At 48.3% G+C, this 17,834-nt stretch overlaps 1 protein-coding gene across 1 annotated transcript; it reads left to right on the top strand.

Moving 5' to 3' along the window:
- Positions 1-308: 308 nt before the first annotated feature.
- LOC311117811 (cystatin-1-like) lies at positions 309-11,734 on the top strand. The gene is made up of 5 exons (XM_084192719.1): positions 309-428; positions 644-781; positions 9,363-9,514; positions 9,802-9,906; positions 10,755-11,734. The coding sequence occupies exons 2-5, from the start codon at positions 679-681 to the stop codon at positions 10,833-10,835; spliced, it is 441 nt and encodes a 146-aa protein (XP_084048845.1). The 5' UTR covers positions 309-428; positions 644-678; the 3' UTR covers positions 10,836-11,734.
- Positions 11,735-17,834: the final 6,100 nt, after the last annotated feature.

Here is a 17,834-nt window from a genome sequence, read left to right on the forward strand (position 1 = left end):
GCAGTACAGCCTGATGACCAACAGGGGGGGAATGTGGGGATGTGTTACTATTTCTTTATTTCTTATATGTATATTTTGACTCTGCATCGTTGGGAAGGGCTCGTCATTCAGTGTGTCATAGGATAGTCTGTTGTATTCGATGCATGTGACAAATACAATGTGATTTAGGTTCACATAGAAACATCCACACCTTTCAAAACACACACACACACACATCCCTACGCACACACACAATACACACACCCACATAATACCCAATGCCCAGTGCTCAGTCATCTATATGAAAGTCCTGCTGACTGACTGCTGTTACTGCCAGGAAGAGGGTGTGGACTTAACTGGCTGGTTAAACATTCCAGTGCTTAAATACAGAACCCTTCCTTTCTCTCATTCAACAGCAGACTGACCCGGACCACAGAGGATAGCTACCGGTAATCTGTCTCTCTCTGTCTCTCTCTGTCTCTCTCTCTCTGTCTCCCTCTGTCTCTCTCTCTGTCTCTCTCTGTCTCTCTCTCTCTGTCTCTCTCTCTCTGTCTCCCTCTCTCTCTCTCTCTCTCTCTCTCTCTCTCTCTCTGTCTCTGTCTCTGTCTCTGTCTCTCGCTCTCTATCTCTCTCGGAGAGCTAACAGCTTCATCTAACTCCACAGGATAGTCTTCTAACTCCAGAGGAAACCATAAGACCATGGCTCCCCAGTTGTTGATGTTGTCTCTGGTCTCAGCTCTCTACCTGGTGGCTCAGGGACAGGAGCAGCCTCAACCCATAGAGGAGGAACTCATCACAGCCAGTAAGTACTGTGGACTAGCCTACCTTACCTTACGCTAACCTTGCCTTACCTTACACTAATCTTACCTTATCCTAACCTTCCCTTACTGTACCTTAGCCTAACCTTACCTTAGTGTACCTTACCCTAACATTACCTTAGTGTACCTTACCCTAACATTACCTTAGTGTACCTTACCCTAACATTACCTTAGTGTACCTTACCCTAACCTTACCTTAGTGTACCTATCCCTAACATTACCTTAGTGTACCTTACCCTAACCAGCCAGTAGTAGTGTTGTGATATGATACTAGCTGAATCTAAACACAGCAATACACTGAGCTGATTCTGATGAGCTAAACTTGATCTGTTTATTCAATTAATGCCTGTTCACTGACTGGTCCACTGACTGGTCCACTGACTGGTCCACTGACTGGTCCACTGACTGGTCTACTGACTGGTCTACTGACTGGTCTACTGACTGGTCCACTGACTGGTCTACTGACTGGTCCACTGACTGGTCCACTGACTGGTCCACTGACTGGTTCACTGACTGGTCCACTGACTGGTCCACTGACTGGTCCACTGACTGGTCCACTGACTGGTCCACTGACTGGTCCACTGACTGGTCCGCTGACTGGTCTACTGACTGGTCCACTGACTGGTCTACTGACTGGTCTACTGACTGGTCTACTGACTGGTCTACTGACTGGTCTACTGACTGGTCTACTGTGGACTAGATTCAATCTTCAGGTGATTCATGAAATGGTTCAATACCTTAATCCAAACCCCGCTCATTTGAAGATTAATTAAAATGTTTGATGTCAACAGGAGGGGAACTAGCAAGACATAGAGGGTTAAAAGTCTGGTTGCTCTGGTGGCAGTGAAACATTTAAAGGGGCAATCCGGGATTGGTGCCATTTTGGACTTTACATTTTTCTTAAACCATCCAAACAATTGGTATATATATTTTTGGCCTCCTTAACTTTTTTTGAATCCCCAAATGCCATTTTAAGGTTGTTTGAAAACCCCTGTCTGTTGTCCAGACATAAATGACTCTCAGAAATGCCAGAGCAGTTGATGTCATATGTTGAGCTGGGCAGAAGCACACGGGAGAGAACTTTTTTTGGGCAGACTTTTTTTTTTTTACCACAATATTGACGCCATCCTGCCCACTCAGCTCTCTGGTTCCTATGAGTCAGAAGAGTTGGACTGTGTTGCTGTTCTGTTTTTCCTGACTGCTCCTCCTGCTGGGTAAGCCTTTAGTATAGGAGTTAGCTTCATAACCTCACAGTGGACCAGCCTCAAATGTCTCCAATCCCGCTTTCCAACCGCTACCTTTTCTTTAGTGTAATTGACTAAGACGAGGTCAAGCGGGCGGTCACATGTGTTTGCGAGACAGAAGATCCTTGGTTCGAGCCCAGTAAGGGACATGGGAAAAAAAGCAATACCATAGCCTTGGGAAGTAGGGGTGCTGAGGGTGCAGAATTAAAAATAACAAGTAGTGTACTGGGCCTTTACTAGTCCTGTATTAATGTAGTGTACTGGGCCTTTACTAGTCCTGTATTAATGTAGTGTACTGGTCCTTTACTAGTCCTGTATTAATGTAGTGTACTGGTCCTTTACTAGTCCTGTATTAATGTAGTGTACTGGGCCTTTACTAGTCCTGTATTAATGTAGTGTACTGGTCCTTTACTAGTCCTGTATTAATGTAGTGTACTGGGCCTTTACTAGTCCTGTATTCATGTAGTGTACTGGGCCTTTACTAGTCCTGTATTAATGTAGTGTACTGGTCCTTTACTAGTCCTGTATTAATGTAGTGTACTGGGCCTTTACTAGTCCTGTATTCATGTAGTGTACTGGTCCTTTACTAGTCCTGTATTAATGTAGTGTACTGGGCCTTTACTAGTCCTGTATTAATGTAGTGTACTGGGCCTTTACTAGTCCTGTATTAATGTAGTGTACTGGGCCTTTACTAGTCCTGTATTAATGTAGTGTACTGGGCCTTTACTAGTCCTGTATTAATGTAGTGTACTGGGCCTTTACTAGTCCTGAATTAATGTAGTGTACTGGGCCTTTACTAGTCCTGTATTAATGTAGTGTACTGAGCCTTTACTAGTCCTGTATTAATGTAGTGTACTGGTCCTTTACTAGTCCTGTATTAATGTAGTGTACTGAGCCTTTACTAGTCCTATATTAATGTAGTGTACTGGGCCTTTACTAGTCCTGTATTAATGTAGTGTACTGGGCCTTTACTAGTCCTGTATTAATGTAGTGTACTGGGCCTTTACTAGTCCTGTATTAATGTAGTGTACTGGGCCTTTACTAGTCCTGTATTAATGTAGTGTACTGGGCCTTTACTAGTCCTGTATTAATGTAGTGTACTGGGCCTTTACTAGTCCTGTATTAATGTAGTGTACTGGGCCTTTACTAGTCCTGTATTAATGTAGTGTACTGGGCCTTTACTAGTCCTGTATTAATGTAGTGTACTGGGCCTTTACTAGTCCTGTATTAATGTAGTGTACTGGGCCTTTACTAGTCCTGTATTAATGTAGTGTACTGGGCCTTTACTAGTCCTGTATTAATGTAGTGTACTGGGCCTTTACTAGTCCTGTAGTGATTATAGCCGTCTGTATATCGGTCCCCCCCCGACAAACATCTTCCCACCACAATGAACAATACTGCTAATCAAGCGCAGCGACGCTGTTCCACTTGCTACTAAACATGTCACGGTTCAGACAGACGACCAGAGGACCACAATTGCGTCACACCAGCAAGTTTATTAAACTTAAGGGAAAAGGGAAGTAGGGAGTGAATGAAGGCTCCAGGGGTAACAGGGATCCCGTCCAATGTGCTGGGTCTGTGCCCCCCCCAGTGGCAGCGATGCGTCCTATGAAGCCGGTGGTGGGTGGTCCAGAAGTCCTGGGGGGGGGAGACACAGACACAACAGGGCGGAATGAAACCAGGCAGCAGTACAGTTCAAGGGAAATCCAAAATACGTAGTAGCAAGGCAGAAGGCTGGTCAGAGTTACCGGGATTGAAGAGTAGTCAGGAGTCGTAATGGCAGAAGCAGGTCTGGATCTCCTGAGGCAGAAGAGTATCCAAAAAAACAGGCAGGTCCGGGGTCACAAAACCAGGGTGAGCCAGAAGCGCGAGCAAACAGGTTCCGGGTGTGAGCTTTGCAGACGATCTGACACCGGAGAGCTGAAAGACAGGGCCTTAAATACTGGGAGAGGTAGTGGGTAATGCAGCGCAGCTGGCAGAGTAATTAGAGCAGAGCAGAGCAGGGACAGGTGGAGCTAGTTAGGCTGAGTAGAGAGAGTGGTGAGCAGAGTGGAAGAAAATTAAGGTGGTAACCCGGTGGAGTGAGAGGCCCATGACAGAACCCCCCCCCCAAGGGACGGCCCCAGAAGTCCCAAGAGCAACACCACGCCGGGCGGGAGGAGGGGAGCCGGAGGAGGGCTAGAACTCCTCCGAACGGTCCGAGTGAACGTCCTCATCCTCGGAGGAAGCCGGAGGGCCGTGGTCGGGAGATGGGACAGGTCCCGAGACAGGATCAGGCACAGGACAGGAAGCCGAGCGGGCAGGACGGTTAGGGACCCCTCTGGGGCGGCCCCTACGGATTGCAGGTTGATCAGGATGCCGTTGGTGGAAAGCGGTGATGAGAGTCCTATCCACAATCCGACTAGCTGGCACCCAGGTCCTTTCCTCAGGTCCATAGCCCTCCCAGTCAATGAGGTACTGGAGACCCCTACCCCTCCGTCTGGACCGAAGCAGGCGGCGGACGGTGTAAACCAGACCACCATCGACGAGCCGTGGAGGAGGAGGACCAGGCGCAGCAGGGACCAGCGGACTCTCATGGATGGGCTTAATCTTAGACACATGGAAAGTGGGGTGCACCCTCAGGGAATTAGGCAGTTGGAGCCGGACAGCAGTTGGGCTAATCACTCTTATGATAGGGAATGGGCCAATGAACCGAGGTGCCAGCTTCTGCGACTCCACCCTGAGTGGCAGGTTCTTCGATGACAACCACACCCTTTGACCAACATGGTAGGCGGGAGCAGGAATTCTCCGACGGTTGGCCCCGGTAGTGTAGCTGGCAACGGATCTGAGGAGTGTGGCTCGGGCTTGTGACCAGGTGCGGCGACATCGACGGGCAAAAGCAAGTGCAGATGGGCAAGTAACCTCCTCTTCCTGGCTGGCAAATAGAGGAGGCTGGTATCCATAAACACATTGGAAAGGGGACATACCGATGGCAGAGCAGGTCAGAGAATTGTGTGCGTACTCCACCCATGTCAATTGCTGCGACCAGGAGTGGGGGTTGCGTGAAGTCATGCATCGCAGTGCCTTCTCGAGCTCCTGATTAGCCCGCTCTGACTGCCCATTGGATTGGGGATGGAATCCGGAAGTCAGACTGACTGTGGCTCCCAGCAGGTGACAGAACTCCTTCCAAAAAGCGGAGGAGAATTGTGGACCACGGTCAGAAACTACATCCTTAGGCAGTCCGTGGATCCGGAAGACGTGTTCCAGGACCACCTGGGCGGTCTCCTTGGCGGTTGGGAGCTTGGGGAGGGGAATGAAGTGTGCCATCTTGCTGAAACGGTCAACGATGGTGAGAATGACGGTCATGCCACTTGAAGGGGGCAGCCCCGTGACAAAGTCAAGGGCGATGTGAGACCAGGGACGTCTGGGCACAGGCAGGGGCTGCAGCAATCCGGCTGGGGGCTGGCAGGACGACTTGTGTTGGTTGCAGATGGGGCAGGCTTGGACGAATCCCCGTACATCCTTCCTCAGAGAGGGCCACCAGAACCTCTGGGCGAGCAGGTTGTAAGTGCGGGTGGAGCCAGGGTGACAAGCTAGGCGGGAGTCATGTCCCCACTGAACGACCTGGGACCTCAGGTCTTCGGGGACAAAAAGGCGGTCAGCTGGGCAAGTGCTGGGACCTGGCTGGTTACGGAGAGCCTCCAGCACCTGTTCCTCAACAGCCCAGGTCAGAGCTGCAACGATGCAGGGACTTGGCAGAATCGACACAGGGTCCTTGGAGGGGGTGTCATCCTTCTGGAATTGACGGGAGAGGGCGTCTGGCTTGGTGTTGCGTGATCCAGGCCGGTATGACAGAGTGAAATTAAACCTGGTGAAGAACAGGGCCCAGCGGGACTGCCTGGAGTTCAACCGTTTGGCCGTGCGGATGTACTCCAAGTTCTTATGATCGGTCCAAACGAGAAATGGAATGGTGGACCCCTCCAGCCAGTGACGCCACTCCTCCAAGGCAAGCTTCACAGCCAGCAGCTCACGGTTCCCTATGTCGTAATTGCACTCAGAGGGGGACAACCGACGTGAGAAAAAGGCACAGGGATGGAGCTTCCTATCCTCCGCAGCCCACTGAGAAATCACAGCACCAACTCCCACATCCGAGGCGTCCACCTCCACAATGAATTGCCGGTCCACATCAGGCATCTGGAGGATGGGAGCGGAGGTGAACCTCACCTTGAGGGTACTGAAGGCTTTGTCGGCTGCTGGGGTCCAGGTGAAGGGTTGCTTGGTGCTGGTTAGAGCAGTGAGAGGGGCAGCAACGGTACTGTAGTTCCGGATAAACTTCCTATAGAAGTTAGCAAACCCCAGAAACTGTTGCAGCTTCTTTCTGTTCTCCGGAACTGGCCATGAAGTGACTGCTGATACTTTGGCAGGATCCATTTGGATACTTCCCTCTGCCACTATGTACCCCAGGAAGGCCACTGTCTTGACGTGAAACTCACATTTCTCTGCCTTGGCGTAGAGGGAATTCTCCAGAAGACGATGAAGGACTTGCTGGACATGGCGGGTGTGTTCAGACAGGTTTCTGGAGTAGATTAAGATGTCATCCAGGTAAACGAAGACAAACTTGTTTAACATGTCCCGCAGTACATCATTCACTAGAGCCTGGAACACAGCAGGAGCATTGGTGAGGCCAAAAGGCATAACCAGATACTCGTAGTGGCCTGTTGGTGTATTGAATGCGGTTTTCCATTCATCTCCCTCCCGGATCCGCACTAGGTGGTAAGCGTTTCTGAGATCCAACTTGGTAAAAACAGTGGCTCCCTGGAGCAACTCAAAAGCAGAGGTGAGCAGAGGCAGAGGGTAACGGTTTTTCACTGTGATGTCGTTGAGTCCCCTGTAGTCGATGCAGGGGCGAAGAGATCCGTCCTTCTTCCCCACAAAGAAGAAACCAGCACCAGCAGGAGATGAAGATGAACGGATTAATCCTGCGGACAGAGAGCCATTGATGTAGTCCTCCATGGACTTTCTTTCAGGAGCAGACAACGAATAAAGACGACCCTTTGGAGGAGCTGTTCCAGGGAGGAGGTCGATGGCACAGTCGTACGGTCGGTGAGGGGGCAGAGATGTGGCTCTTGCTTTGTTAAACACCTCTCTGAGACCATGGTAGCATTCTGGGACATTGGAGAGGTCAGGAGCGGAGTTAGTAGGTACTGGCCGAGGGGGTAGTGCGGCAGCAAGCAGGCAGGTTCGGTGGCAGTCCTCTCCCCACTCCCTGATCACCCCGGTCACCCAGTCGAGCTGAGGGTTGTGCCGGCGGAGCCATGGGTAACCCAGGATGAGGGGTTGGCCTGGAGAGGGGAGCAGGTGAAACTGGATCGTTTCTTGATGGTTTCCGGACAGACCCATCGAGACCGGGGCCGTGACATGAGTGACCGATCCGAGTAAGTGTCCGTCCAGTGCCCGGGCAGGAATAGGAGGTGTCAAACGGAGGTTCTCCAGTCCCAGTTGGCGTGCCAGCTTGATGTCCATTATGTTGGCTTCGGCGCCAGAATCCACCAGAGCAGCCAGGGTGTGAGTTGAGTCAGAGAGGCGGAGGTGAACTTGCAGCAGGGGTTTGCGGTCGGAGGACTGGATGGTCATTGAACTCAACCGGACTCCCCCTATGCCCGGTGAGCTTCGGCCCTTTAAAGGGCAGGTTACCACACGATGTCCATCACCTCCACAATAGAGGCAGAGGTTTGAGGTGAAGCGGCGCTGGCGCTCTGCAGGAGTGAGAGGGGCTCGCCCAATCTCCATAGGCTCAGACTGATCAAGCTGACCTGGGTGAGTGGCAGTAGATGACAGGAGCCCAGTCGGATCTCTCCGAATGCCGGTAGTAGGTGGACCTTGGCGCCCCCTCTCACGACGACGGGTCTGTATCCTTCTGTCGATCCTGACAGTCAGTGCGATGGCTTCATCAAGAGTGGAAGGCAGTTCATGGGAGACCAACTCGTCCTTGATATAGTCAGCCAAACTATGGAAGAACGCGTCCACCAACGATGGTGTGTTCCAAGAACTTCGTCTAGCCAGGGTTCGGAAGTCGATGGAATGGTCTGCGACTGTACGTCTGCCTTGTCGAATACTGAACAGTTCACGAGACGCCTCTGCGGTGGGTGAATCCAGGTCAAACACCTTCAGCATCTCCTCAGCAAACAGGTCGAAGGTTGCACATGCGGGGGTTTGACGTTCGAACTCTGCTGTTCCCCAGAGTCGAGCTCGGCCCGTCAGGTGAGTGATGGCATACCCAACTTTAGCCCCCTCCGTGGCGAAGGTCCTTGGCTGCAAGGAGAACTGAAGTCGGCAGCTAGTCAGGAATGGCCGGACCTGGGTTGAATCGCCGTTGAACCGCTCGGGGTTTCCAATCTTGGGTTCCGGAGCAGCGGCTGCAATGACCGGGGCAGGTAACTCGGGGGCAGGGCTGGTGGGCAGACTGGCTGGGGTAAGGTTGGTGAGGAGTTGAATGATCATGGCGAGTTGTTGTTGCTGCTGCTGGAACTGCTGCTCATGCTCCTCGGTTTCCATGTCGGGGAAAGTGTGCGCTGAGTCCATAATGGTCAGATCGTACTGTCACGGTTCAGACAGACGACCAGAGGACCACAATTGCGTCACACCAGCAAGTTTATTAAACTTAAGGGAAAAGGGAAGTAGGGAGTGAATGAAGGCTCCAGGGGTAACAGGGATCCCGTCCAATGTGCTGGGTCTGTGCCCCCCCCAGTGGCAGCGATGCGTCCTATGAAGCCGGTGGTGGGTGGTCCAGAAGTCCTGGGGGGGGGAGACACAGACACAACAGGGCGGAATGAAACCAGGCAGCAGTACAGTTCAAGGGAAATCCAAAATACGTAGTAGCAAGGCAGAAGGCTGGTCAGAGTTACCGGGATTGAAGAGTAGTCAGGAGTCGTAATGGCAGAAGCAGGTCTGGATCTCCTGAGGCAGAAGAGTATCCAAAAAAACAGGCAGGTCCGGGGTCACAAAACCAGGGTGAGCCAGAAGCGCGAGCAAACAGGTTCCGGGTGTGAGCTTTGCAGACGATCTGACACCGGAGAGCTGAAAGACAGGGCCTTAAATACTGGGAGAGGTAGTGGGTAATGCAGCGCAGCTGGCAGAGTAATTAGAGCAGAGCAGAGCAGGGACAGGTGGAGCTAGTTAGGCTGAGTAGAGAGAGTGGTGAGCAGAGTGGAAGAAAATTAAGGTGGTAACCCGGTGGAGTGAGAGGCCCATGACAAAACATGTAGGTGTTCTCAGTCTCAACGCGTTCCTCTCTTCTGTTCAGCTCCATCTAACTGAGTCTGTGTGTTTGTTGTGGTTGTAGAGAACATCCAGCCTCTGGGTGGCTGGTTCAACAGAGACCCAGAGAGCCCGGAGATACAGACTGCTGCTAAAGCTGCCGTGGAGGCGTTTAACAGCCAGTCTAATGCCAGGAAATACTTCAGACTCATCAACGTCATCTCTGCTGAGACTCAGGTGACATCATAATTATACTCTACTTCCTGTATAGTGCACTACTTTTCCCATTTTGGACACATTCCTATCCTTCTTGCTACCTCCCTTTACATGATACAGTCCTTTACACACCTTCTGCTAGTAATGGAAGGATTGGATAACATTCATTTTATATAGTTGTACATCACTGAACTTTTCATGAAAAAAAACATCTCTCATTATTAGTTAATTTAGTCAACTAAAAAGCTGATGTCAATAGGGTTGTAAGTTTGTTTTTCCTAAGGCTCTCCTTTATATGACCAACACAGGTGACTAACAAGATCAACTATAAGATTGAGGCGACCATCGGGAAGACCAAGTGCCTCAAAACCGAGCACAACTCTGATGTGGAGTCCTGTGTTCTGGGGAAAAGGGTGACTTTTCTAAATATTTACATTTACAGCTTTGTCGTTACGGGCGGCAGGTAGCTTAGTGGTTAAGAGCGTTGTGCCAGTAACCGAAAGGTCGCTGGTTCTAATCCCCAAGCCGACTAGGTGAAAAATCTGTCGATGTGCCCTTGAGCAAGGCACTTAACCCTAATTGCTCATGTAAGTCGCTCTGGATAAGAGCGTCTGCTAAATGACTAAAATGTAAATCTAAAAATTTAGCAGACGCTCTTATCCAGAGCGACTTACAGTTAGTGAGTGCATTTTAATTAAATTTTTTTTTTCATAAATACTACATAAATAAATACTACATGTATTTTCTGATGCTCATAAATTTACAGACCAAAGAATACAGATATACTGTATGGAACTTAAAAACGGTATTTGTGTTCCAAATGGCACCCTGTTCTCTATATAGTGCACTACTTTTGACCAGAGTAGTGCACTATATAGGGACTAGGGTGCCATTTGGGACACTGGGTTACATAAGTGTAATTATTACATAAGTGCCTCTGCATTGGGAAAGCTCCAGATTTAGCAGCTTTTTCCTTTTAATGGAGAGATTTTTAGCACTTAATGCAGATACTGAGCTGGGTATTAGAACCGTATACTTATGTAAGTAAAAAACTATAGCTTGCAGTACATATACAGTACTTGCCTGGGGGTACCAGACTGGTTTGTGTTATCAGACATGTTGGTAACAAAAGCACAAACAGGTCTGGTACTTGGCCTATACAGACAGTACACCATGTAATATTGACCTCATAGATCACAGCGTATGTACAGTATATTGACATTAATGTGACATCGTTTGACATCGTTTGTTTGTTTTACAGCGTCTGACATGTACGTTTGAGGTGTGGTTTAACCCTCGTAATGACAAGCACGAGCTCTCCGCCTCCTCCTGCAATAAGTAACACTGACTCCAGATCAGTTTCAACCAACAACTACATGATCTGTCCTCTTCCTCCTGCAATAAGTAACACTGACTCCAGATCAGTTTCAACCAACAACTACATGATCTGTCCTCTTCCTCCTGTAATAAGTAACACTGACTCCAGATCAGTTTCAACCAACAACTACATGATCTGTCCTCTTCCTCCTGCAATAAGTAACACTGACTCCAGATCAGTTTCAACCAACAACTACATGATCTGTCCTCTTCCTCCTGTAATAAGTAACACTGACTCCAGATCAGTTTCAACCAACAACTACATGATCTGTCCTCTTCCTCCTGCAATAAGTAACACTGACTCCAGATCAGTTTCAACCAACAACTACATGATCTGTCCTCTTCCTCCTGCAATAAGTAACACTGACTCCAGATCAGTTTCAACCAACAACTACATGATCTGTCCTCTTCCTCCTGCAATAAGTAACACTGACTCCAGATCAGTTTCAACCAACAACTACATGATCTGTCCTCTTCCTCCTGCAATAAGTAACACTGACTCCAGATCAGTTTCAACCAACAACTACATGATCTGTCCTCTTCCTCCTGCAATAAGTAACACTGACTCCAGATCAGTTTCAACCAACAACTACATGATCTGTCCTCTTCCTCCTGTAATAAGTAACACTGACTCCAGATCAGTTTCAACCAACAACTACATGATCTGTCCTCTTCCTCCTGCAATAAGTAACACTGACTCCAGATCAGCCATCAGCGTCTACTGACTACCTGAACACAACAATGAGTATCTACAGAGTTACGCTACAACGGCATGCTTAGTCGTTGAATGACTCAACTTTTTAAAACTGCACAGATTTATTTTGCTGTGATTCTGTTTCTAATAAAATTGCTTAAACTGACATTATTTAAGGATCTATTTTTTTGTGTGGTTTAATCAAATGATTTTGGGTGAAACATTATCAGTGGATGACCAGAGAAATTCATTTTGCTCAAGGACAGAGATGACAGAGTTCCCTATTAGGACAGAGATGACAGAGTTCCCTATTAGGACAGAGATGACAGAGTTCCCTGCTGGGACAGAGATGACAGAGTTCCCTGCTGGGACAGAGATGACAGAGTTCCCTATTAGGACAGAGATGACAGAGTTCCCTGCTGGGACAGAGATGACAGAGTTCCCTATTAGGACAGAGATGACAGAGTTCCCTATTAGGACAGAGATGACAGAGTTCCCTATTGGGACAGAGATGACAGAGTTCCCTATTAGGACAGAGATGACAGAGTTCCCTGCTGGGACAGAGATGACAGAGTTCCCTGCTGGGACAGAGATGACAGAGTTCCCTATTAGGACAGAGATGACAGAGTTCCCTGCTGGGACAGAGATGACAGAGTTCCCTATTAGGACAGAGATGACAGAGTTCCCTATTAGGACAGAGATGACAGAGTTCCCTATTAGGACAGAGATGACAGAGTTCCCTATTGGGACAGAGATGACAGAGTTCCCTATTAGGACAGAGATGACAGAGTTCCCTGCTGGGACAGAGATGACAGAGTTCCCTATTAGGACAGAGATGACAGAGTTCCCTATTAGGACAGAGATGATAGAGTTCCCTATTAGGACAGAGATGACAGAGTTCCCTATTAGGACAGAGATGATAGAGTTCCCTATTAGGACAGAGATGACAGAGTTCCCTATTGGGACAGAGATGACAGAGTTCCCTATTAGGACAGAGATGACAGAGTTCCCTGCTGGGACAGAGATGACAGAGTTCCCTGCTGGGACAGAGATGACAGAGTTCCCTATTAGGACAGAGATGACAGAGTTCCCTATTAGGACAGAGATGACAGAGTTCCCTATTAGGACAGAGATGACAGAGTTCCCTATTAGGACAGAGATGATAGAGTTCCCTATTAGGACAGAGATGACAGAGTTCCCTATTAGGACAGAGATGACAGAGTTCCCTATTAGGACAGAGATGACAGAGTTCCCTATTAGGACAGAGATGACAGAGTTCCCTATTAGGACAGAGATGACAGAGTTCCCTATTAGGACAGAGATGATAGAGTTCCCTATTAGGACAGAGATGACAGAGTTCCCTATTGGGACAGAGATGACAGAGTTCCCTATTAGGACAGAGATGACAGAGTTCCCTGCTGGGACAGAGATGACAGAGTTCCCTATTGGGACAGAGATGACAGAGTTCCCTATTAGGACAGAGATGACAGAGTTCCCTATTAGGACAGAGATGACAGAGTTCCCTATTGGGACAGAGATGACAGAGTTCCCTATTAGGACAGAGATGACAGAGTTCCCTATTAGGACAGAGATGACAGAGTTCCCTATTAGGACAGAGATGACTGAGTTCCCTGCTGGGACAGAGATGACAGAGTTCCCTGCAGGGACAGAGATGACAGAGTTCCCTATTAGGACAGAGATGACAGAGTTCCCTATTAGGACAGAGATGACAGAGTTCCCTATTAGGACAGAGATGACAGAGTTCCCTATTAGGACAGAGATGACAGAGTTCCCTGCTGGGACAGAGATGACAGAGTTCCCTATTAGGACAGAGATGACAGAGTTCCCTATTAGGACAGAGATGACAGAGTTCCCTATTAGGACAGAGATGACAGAGTTCCCTGCTGGGACAGAGATGACAGAGTTCCCTATTAGGACAGAGATGACAAAGTTCCCTACTGGGACAGAGATGACAGAGTTCCCTATTAGGACAGAGATGACAGAGTTCCCTATTGGGACAGATATGACAGAGTTCCCTATTAGGACAGAGATGACAGAGTTCCCTATTAGGACAGAGATGACAGAGTTCCCTATTAGGACAGAGATGACAGAGTTCCCTATTAGGACAGAGATGACAGAGTTCCCTATTAGGACAGAGATGACAGAGTTCCCTATTAGGACAGAGATGACAGAGTTCCCTGCTGGGACAGAGATGACAGAGTTCCCTGCAGGGACAGAGATGACAGAGTTCCCTATTAGGACAGAGATGACAGAGTTCCCTATTAGGACAGAGATGACAGAGTTCCCTATTAGGACAGAGATGACAGAGTTCCCTATTAGGACAGAGATGACAGAGTTCCCTGCTGGGACAGAGATGACAGAGTTCCCTATTAGGACAGAGATGACAGAGTTCCCTATTAGGACAGAGATGACAGAGTTCCCTATTAGGACAGAGATTACAGAGTTCCCTATTAGGACAGAGATGACAGAGTTCCCTGCTGGGACAGAGATGACAGAGTTCCCTGCATGGACAGAGATGACAGAGTTCCCTATTAGGACAGAGATGACAGAGTTCCCTATTAGGACAGAGATGACAGAGTTCCCTATTAGGACAGAGATGACAGAGTTCCCTATTAGGACAGAGATGACAGAGTTCCCTGCTGGGACAGAGATGACAGAGTTCCCTATTAGGACAGAGATGACAGAGTTCCCTATTAGGACAGAGATGACAGAGTTCCCTATTAGGACAGAGATGACAGAGTTCCCTGCTGGGACAGAGATGACAGAGTTCCCTATTAGGACAGAGATGACAGAGTTCCCTATTAGGACAGAGATGACAGAGTTCCCTGCTGGGACAGAGATGACAGAGTTCCCTATTAGGACAGAGATGACAGAGTTCCCTATTAGGACAGAGATGACAGAGTTCCCTATTAGGACAGAGATGACAGAGTTCCCTATTAGGACAGAGATGACAGAGTTCCCTATTAGGACAGAGATGACAGAGTTCCCTGCTGGGACAGAGATGACAGAGTTCCCTATTAGGACAGAGATGACAGAGTTCCCTATTAGGACAGAGATGACAGAGTTCCCTGCTGGGACAGAGATGACAGAGTTCCCTATTAGGACAGAGATGACAGAGTTCCCTATTAGGACAGAGATGACAGAGTTCCCTATTAGGACAGAGATGACAGAGTTCCCTATTAGGACAGAGATGTGCAGGGAGGCTCTTACTGCTGCTGCTTTAAGGAGTGGAATATCCACTCCCACTGGCGTAGCAGTGCGGTCATGTACTCTGTAGTGTGTCCGTGTAAATAGCCAGTTTTTTGTTTTTTGTCTCTTTCGTATATATACTGCTCAAAAAAATAAAGGGAACACTTAAACAACACAATCTAACTCCAAGTCAATCACACTTCTGTGAAATCAAACTGTCCACTTAGGAAGCAACACTGATTGACAATAAATTCCACATGCTGTTGTGCAAATGGGATAGACAACAGGTGGAAATTATAGGCAATTAGCAAGACACCCCCAATAAAGGACTGGTTTTGCAAGTGGTGACCACAGACCACTTCTCAGTTCCTATGCTTCCTGGCTGATGTTTTGGTCACTTTTGAATGCTGGCGGTGCTTTCACTCTAGTGGTAGCATGAGACGGAACCTACAACCCACACAAGTGGCTCAGGTAGTGCAGCTCATCCAGGATGGCACATCAATGCGAGCTGTGGCAAGAAGGTTTGCTGTGTCTGTCAGCGTAGTGTCCAGAGCATGGAGGCGCTACCAGGAGACAGGCCAGTACATCAGGAGACGTGGAGGAGGCCGTAGGAGGGCAACAACCCAGCAGCAGGACTGCTACCTCCGCCTTTGTGCAAGGAGGAGCAGGAGGAGCACTGCCAGAGCCCTGCAAAATGACCTCCAGCAGGCCACAAATCTGCATGTGTCTGCTCAAACGGTCAGAAACAGACTCCATGAGGGTGGTATGAGGGCCCGACGTCCACAGGTGGGGGTTGTGCTTACAGCCCAACACCATGCAGGACGTTTGGCATTTGCCAGAGAACACCAAGATTGGCAAATTCGCCACTGGCGCCCTGTGCTCTTCACAAATGAAAGCAGGTTCACACTGAGCACATGTGACAGACTTGACAGAGTCTGGAGACGCTGTGGAGAACGTTCTGCTGCCTGCAACATCCTCCAGCATGACCGGTTTGGCGGTGGGTCAGTCATGGTGTGGGGTGGCATTTCTTTGGGGGGGCCGCACAGCCCTCCATGTGCTCGCCAGAGGATGCCTGACTGCCATTAGGTACCGAGATGAGATCCTCAGACCCCTTGTGAGACCATATGCTGGTGCGGTTGGCCCTGGGTTCCTCCTAATGAAAGACAATGCTTGACCTCATGTGGCTGGAGTGTGTCAGCAGTTCCTGCAAGAGGAAGGCATTGATGCTATGGACTGGCCCGCCCGTTCCCCAGACCTGAATCCAATTGAGCACATCTGGGACATCATGTCTCGCTCCATCCACCAACGCCACGTTGCACCACAGACTGTCCGGATGCTTTAGTCCAGGTCTGGGAGGAGATCCCTCAGGAGACCATCCGCCACCTCATCAGGAGCATGCCCAGGCGTTGTAGGGAGGTCATACAGGCACGTGGAGGCCACACACACTACTGAGCCTCATTTTTACTTGTTTTAAGGACATTACATCAAAGTTGGATCAGCCTGTAGTGTGGATTTCCACTTTAATTTTGAGGGTGACTCCAAATCCAGACCTCCATGGGTTGATAAATTTGATTTCCATTGATAATTTTTGTGTGATTTTGTTGTCAGCACATTCAACTATGTAAAGAAAAAAATATTTAATAAGATTATTTCATTCATTCAGATCTAGGATGTGTTATTTTAGTGTTCCCTTTATTTTATTGAGCAGTGTATTTCTCAATCACACTTTTCATTCTCCAACTAAATATACTTTCCTGCAACCCGCCTCACCCAATGTGGAACGGATTCTATTATTTATTTTACCATTTTATCCAGAACCTCCGGTTGAAACTAGCCAGCTAGCCAGCCAGCTAACTAGCTAACTAGCTACTTGCTATTAGCCACCGTTAGCAGTTTTCACCATTGTCCATGGCCTGCACTACCTACCAGCCAGCTCTAGCCTGGACAATTATCGGCCAGTCTGCACAGCGTGCTGTCGACCCAGAGCATATCGGATTTTCTGGGGGGGGGTCAACCGTGCCCGTAATTGATTTAGGCATATCCAAAATTGTTTACTTGGGGTATCAGGTTGATTGTGGAGGTCTGCACACTGCGAAATGTATAGTAATTTAGACTAAGAATGCATTGAGATACCAATCTGTCATTACCACAAGTGATGAGAAAACTTAATGCTAGAAAAACAAGATGAAAATACTGTATGTCAATGTAAATGTACATTCTGCCAGTATCGGTGTGTGCTAAGTTGAGGGTCTTAAATTAAGGTGATAGGACCAACGTGAAGCCCTAAGGACTGTCATTCTAAATTTGGGTTGGAAAATGTATCAATAGTTATAATTATGATTTGTAAAGGCAAGGCTTCTAGAGACAGAGCAATGCCCCTAAACTGTGAGGAGAGACACTATATTATTGTAATGAATACTCAGGGAGAAAAAGGTGTAGAGTCATGCGCAGAGCGCGGCAGGTGTTTATTTCGCCTTTGCAGAAGGCAGGAATCGTGGTCACAGGCAGGCAATGGTCATACACAGGTAGGCAAACAGGCAGGAGAATCAAAAACTAGGACTGAAGGCTATAACTGGTTCTCACAAACGAGCTAGGAAAAGGCTTAGTAGAGTCAAAACGAACAATACCTCACAAGGCACAAACAGAAAGAGCTGATGAGACCAGGTGAGTAACTAACACAGGTGAAATCAATGAACAAAAATTAAAGACAGGGCTACGTTCAAGAACACAAAGAGACAGGGCTACGTTCAAGAACACAAAGAGACAGGGCTACATTCAAGAACACAAAGAAACAGGGCTACGTTCAAGAACACAAAGAAACAGGGCTACGTTCAAGAACACAAAGAAACAGGGCTATGTTCAAGAACACAAAGAAACAGGGCTACGTTCAAGAACACAAAGAAACAGGGCTACGTTCAAGAACACAAAGAAACAGGGCTACGTTCAAGAACACAAAGAAACAGGGCTACGTTCAAGAACACAAAGAAACAGGGCTACGTTCAAGAACACAAAGAAACAGGGCTACGTTCAAGAACACAAATAAACAGGGCTACGTTCAAG

The sequence above is a fragment of the Coregonus lavaretus genome (genome assembly GCF_964263955.1).
Source record: "Coregonus lavaretus genome assembly, contig: HAP1_SCAFFOLD_204, whole genome shotgun sequence".
Taxonomy (NCBI): domain Eukaryota; kingdom Metazoa; phylum Chordata; class Actinopteri; order Salmoniformes; family Salmonidae; genus Coregonus; species Coregonus lavaretus.

Coding starts and splice junctions, on each gene's coding strand:
- LOC311117811 (XM_084192719.1), top strand. CDS start 679: ATGGCTCCCCAGTTGTTGATGTTGTCTCTGGTCTCAGCTCTCTACCTG. Junction 782..9,362: donor GGAGGAACTCATCACAGCCA/GTAAGTACTGTG, acceptor TTGTGGTTGTAG/AGAACATCCAGCCTCTGGGT. Junction 9,515..9,801: donor TCATCTCTGCTGAGACTCAG/GTGACATCATAA, acceptor TGACCAACACAG/GTGACTAACAAGATCAACTA.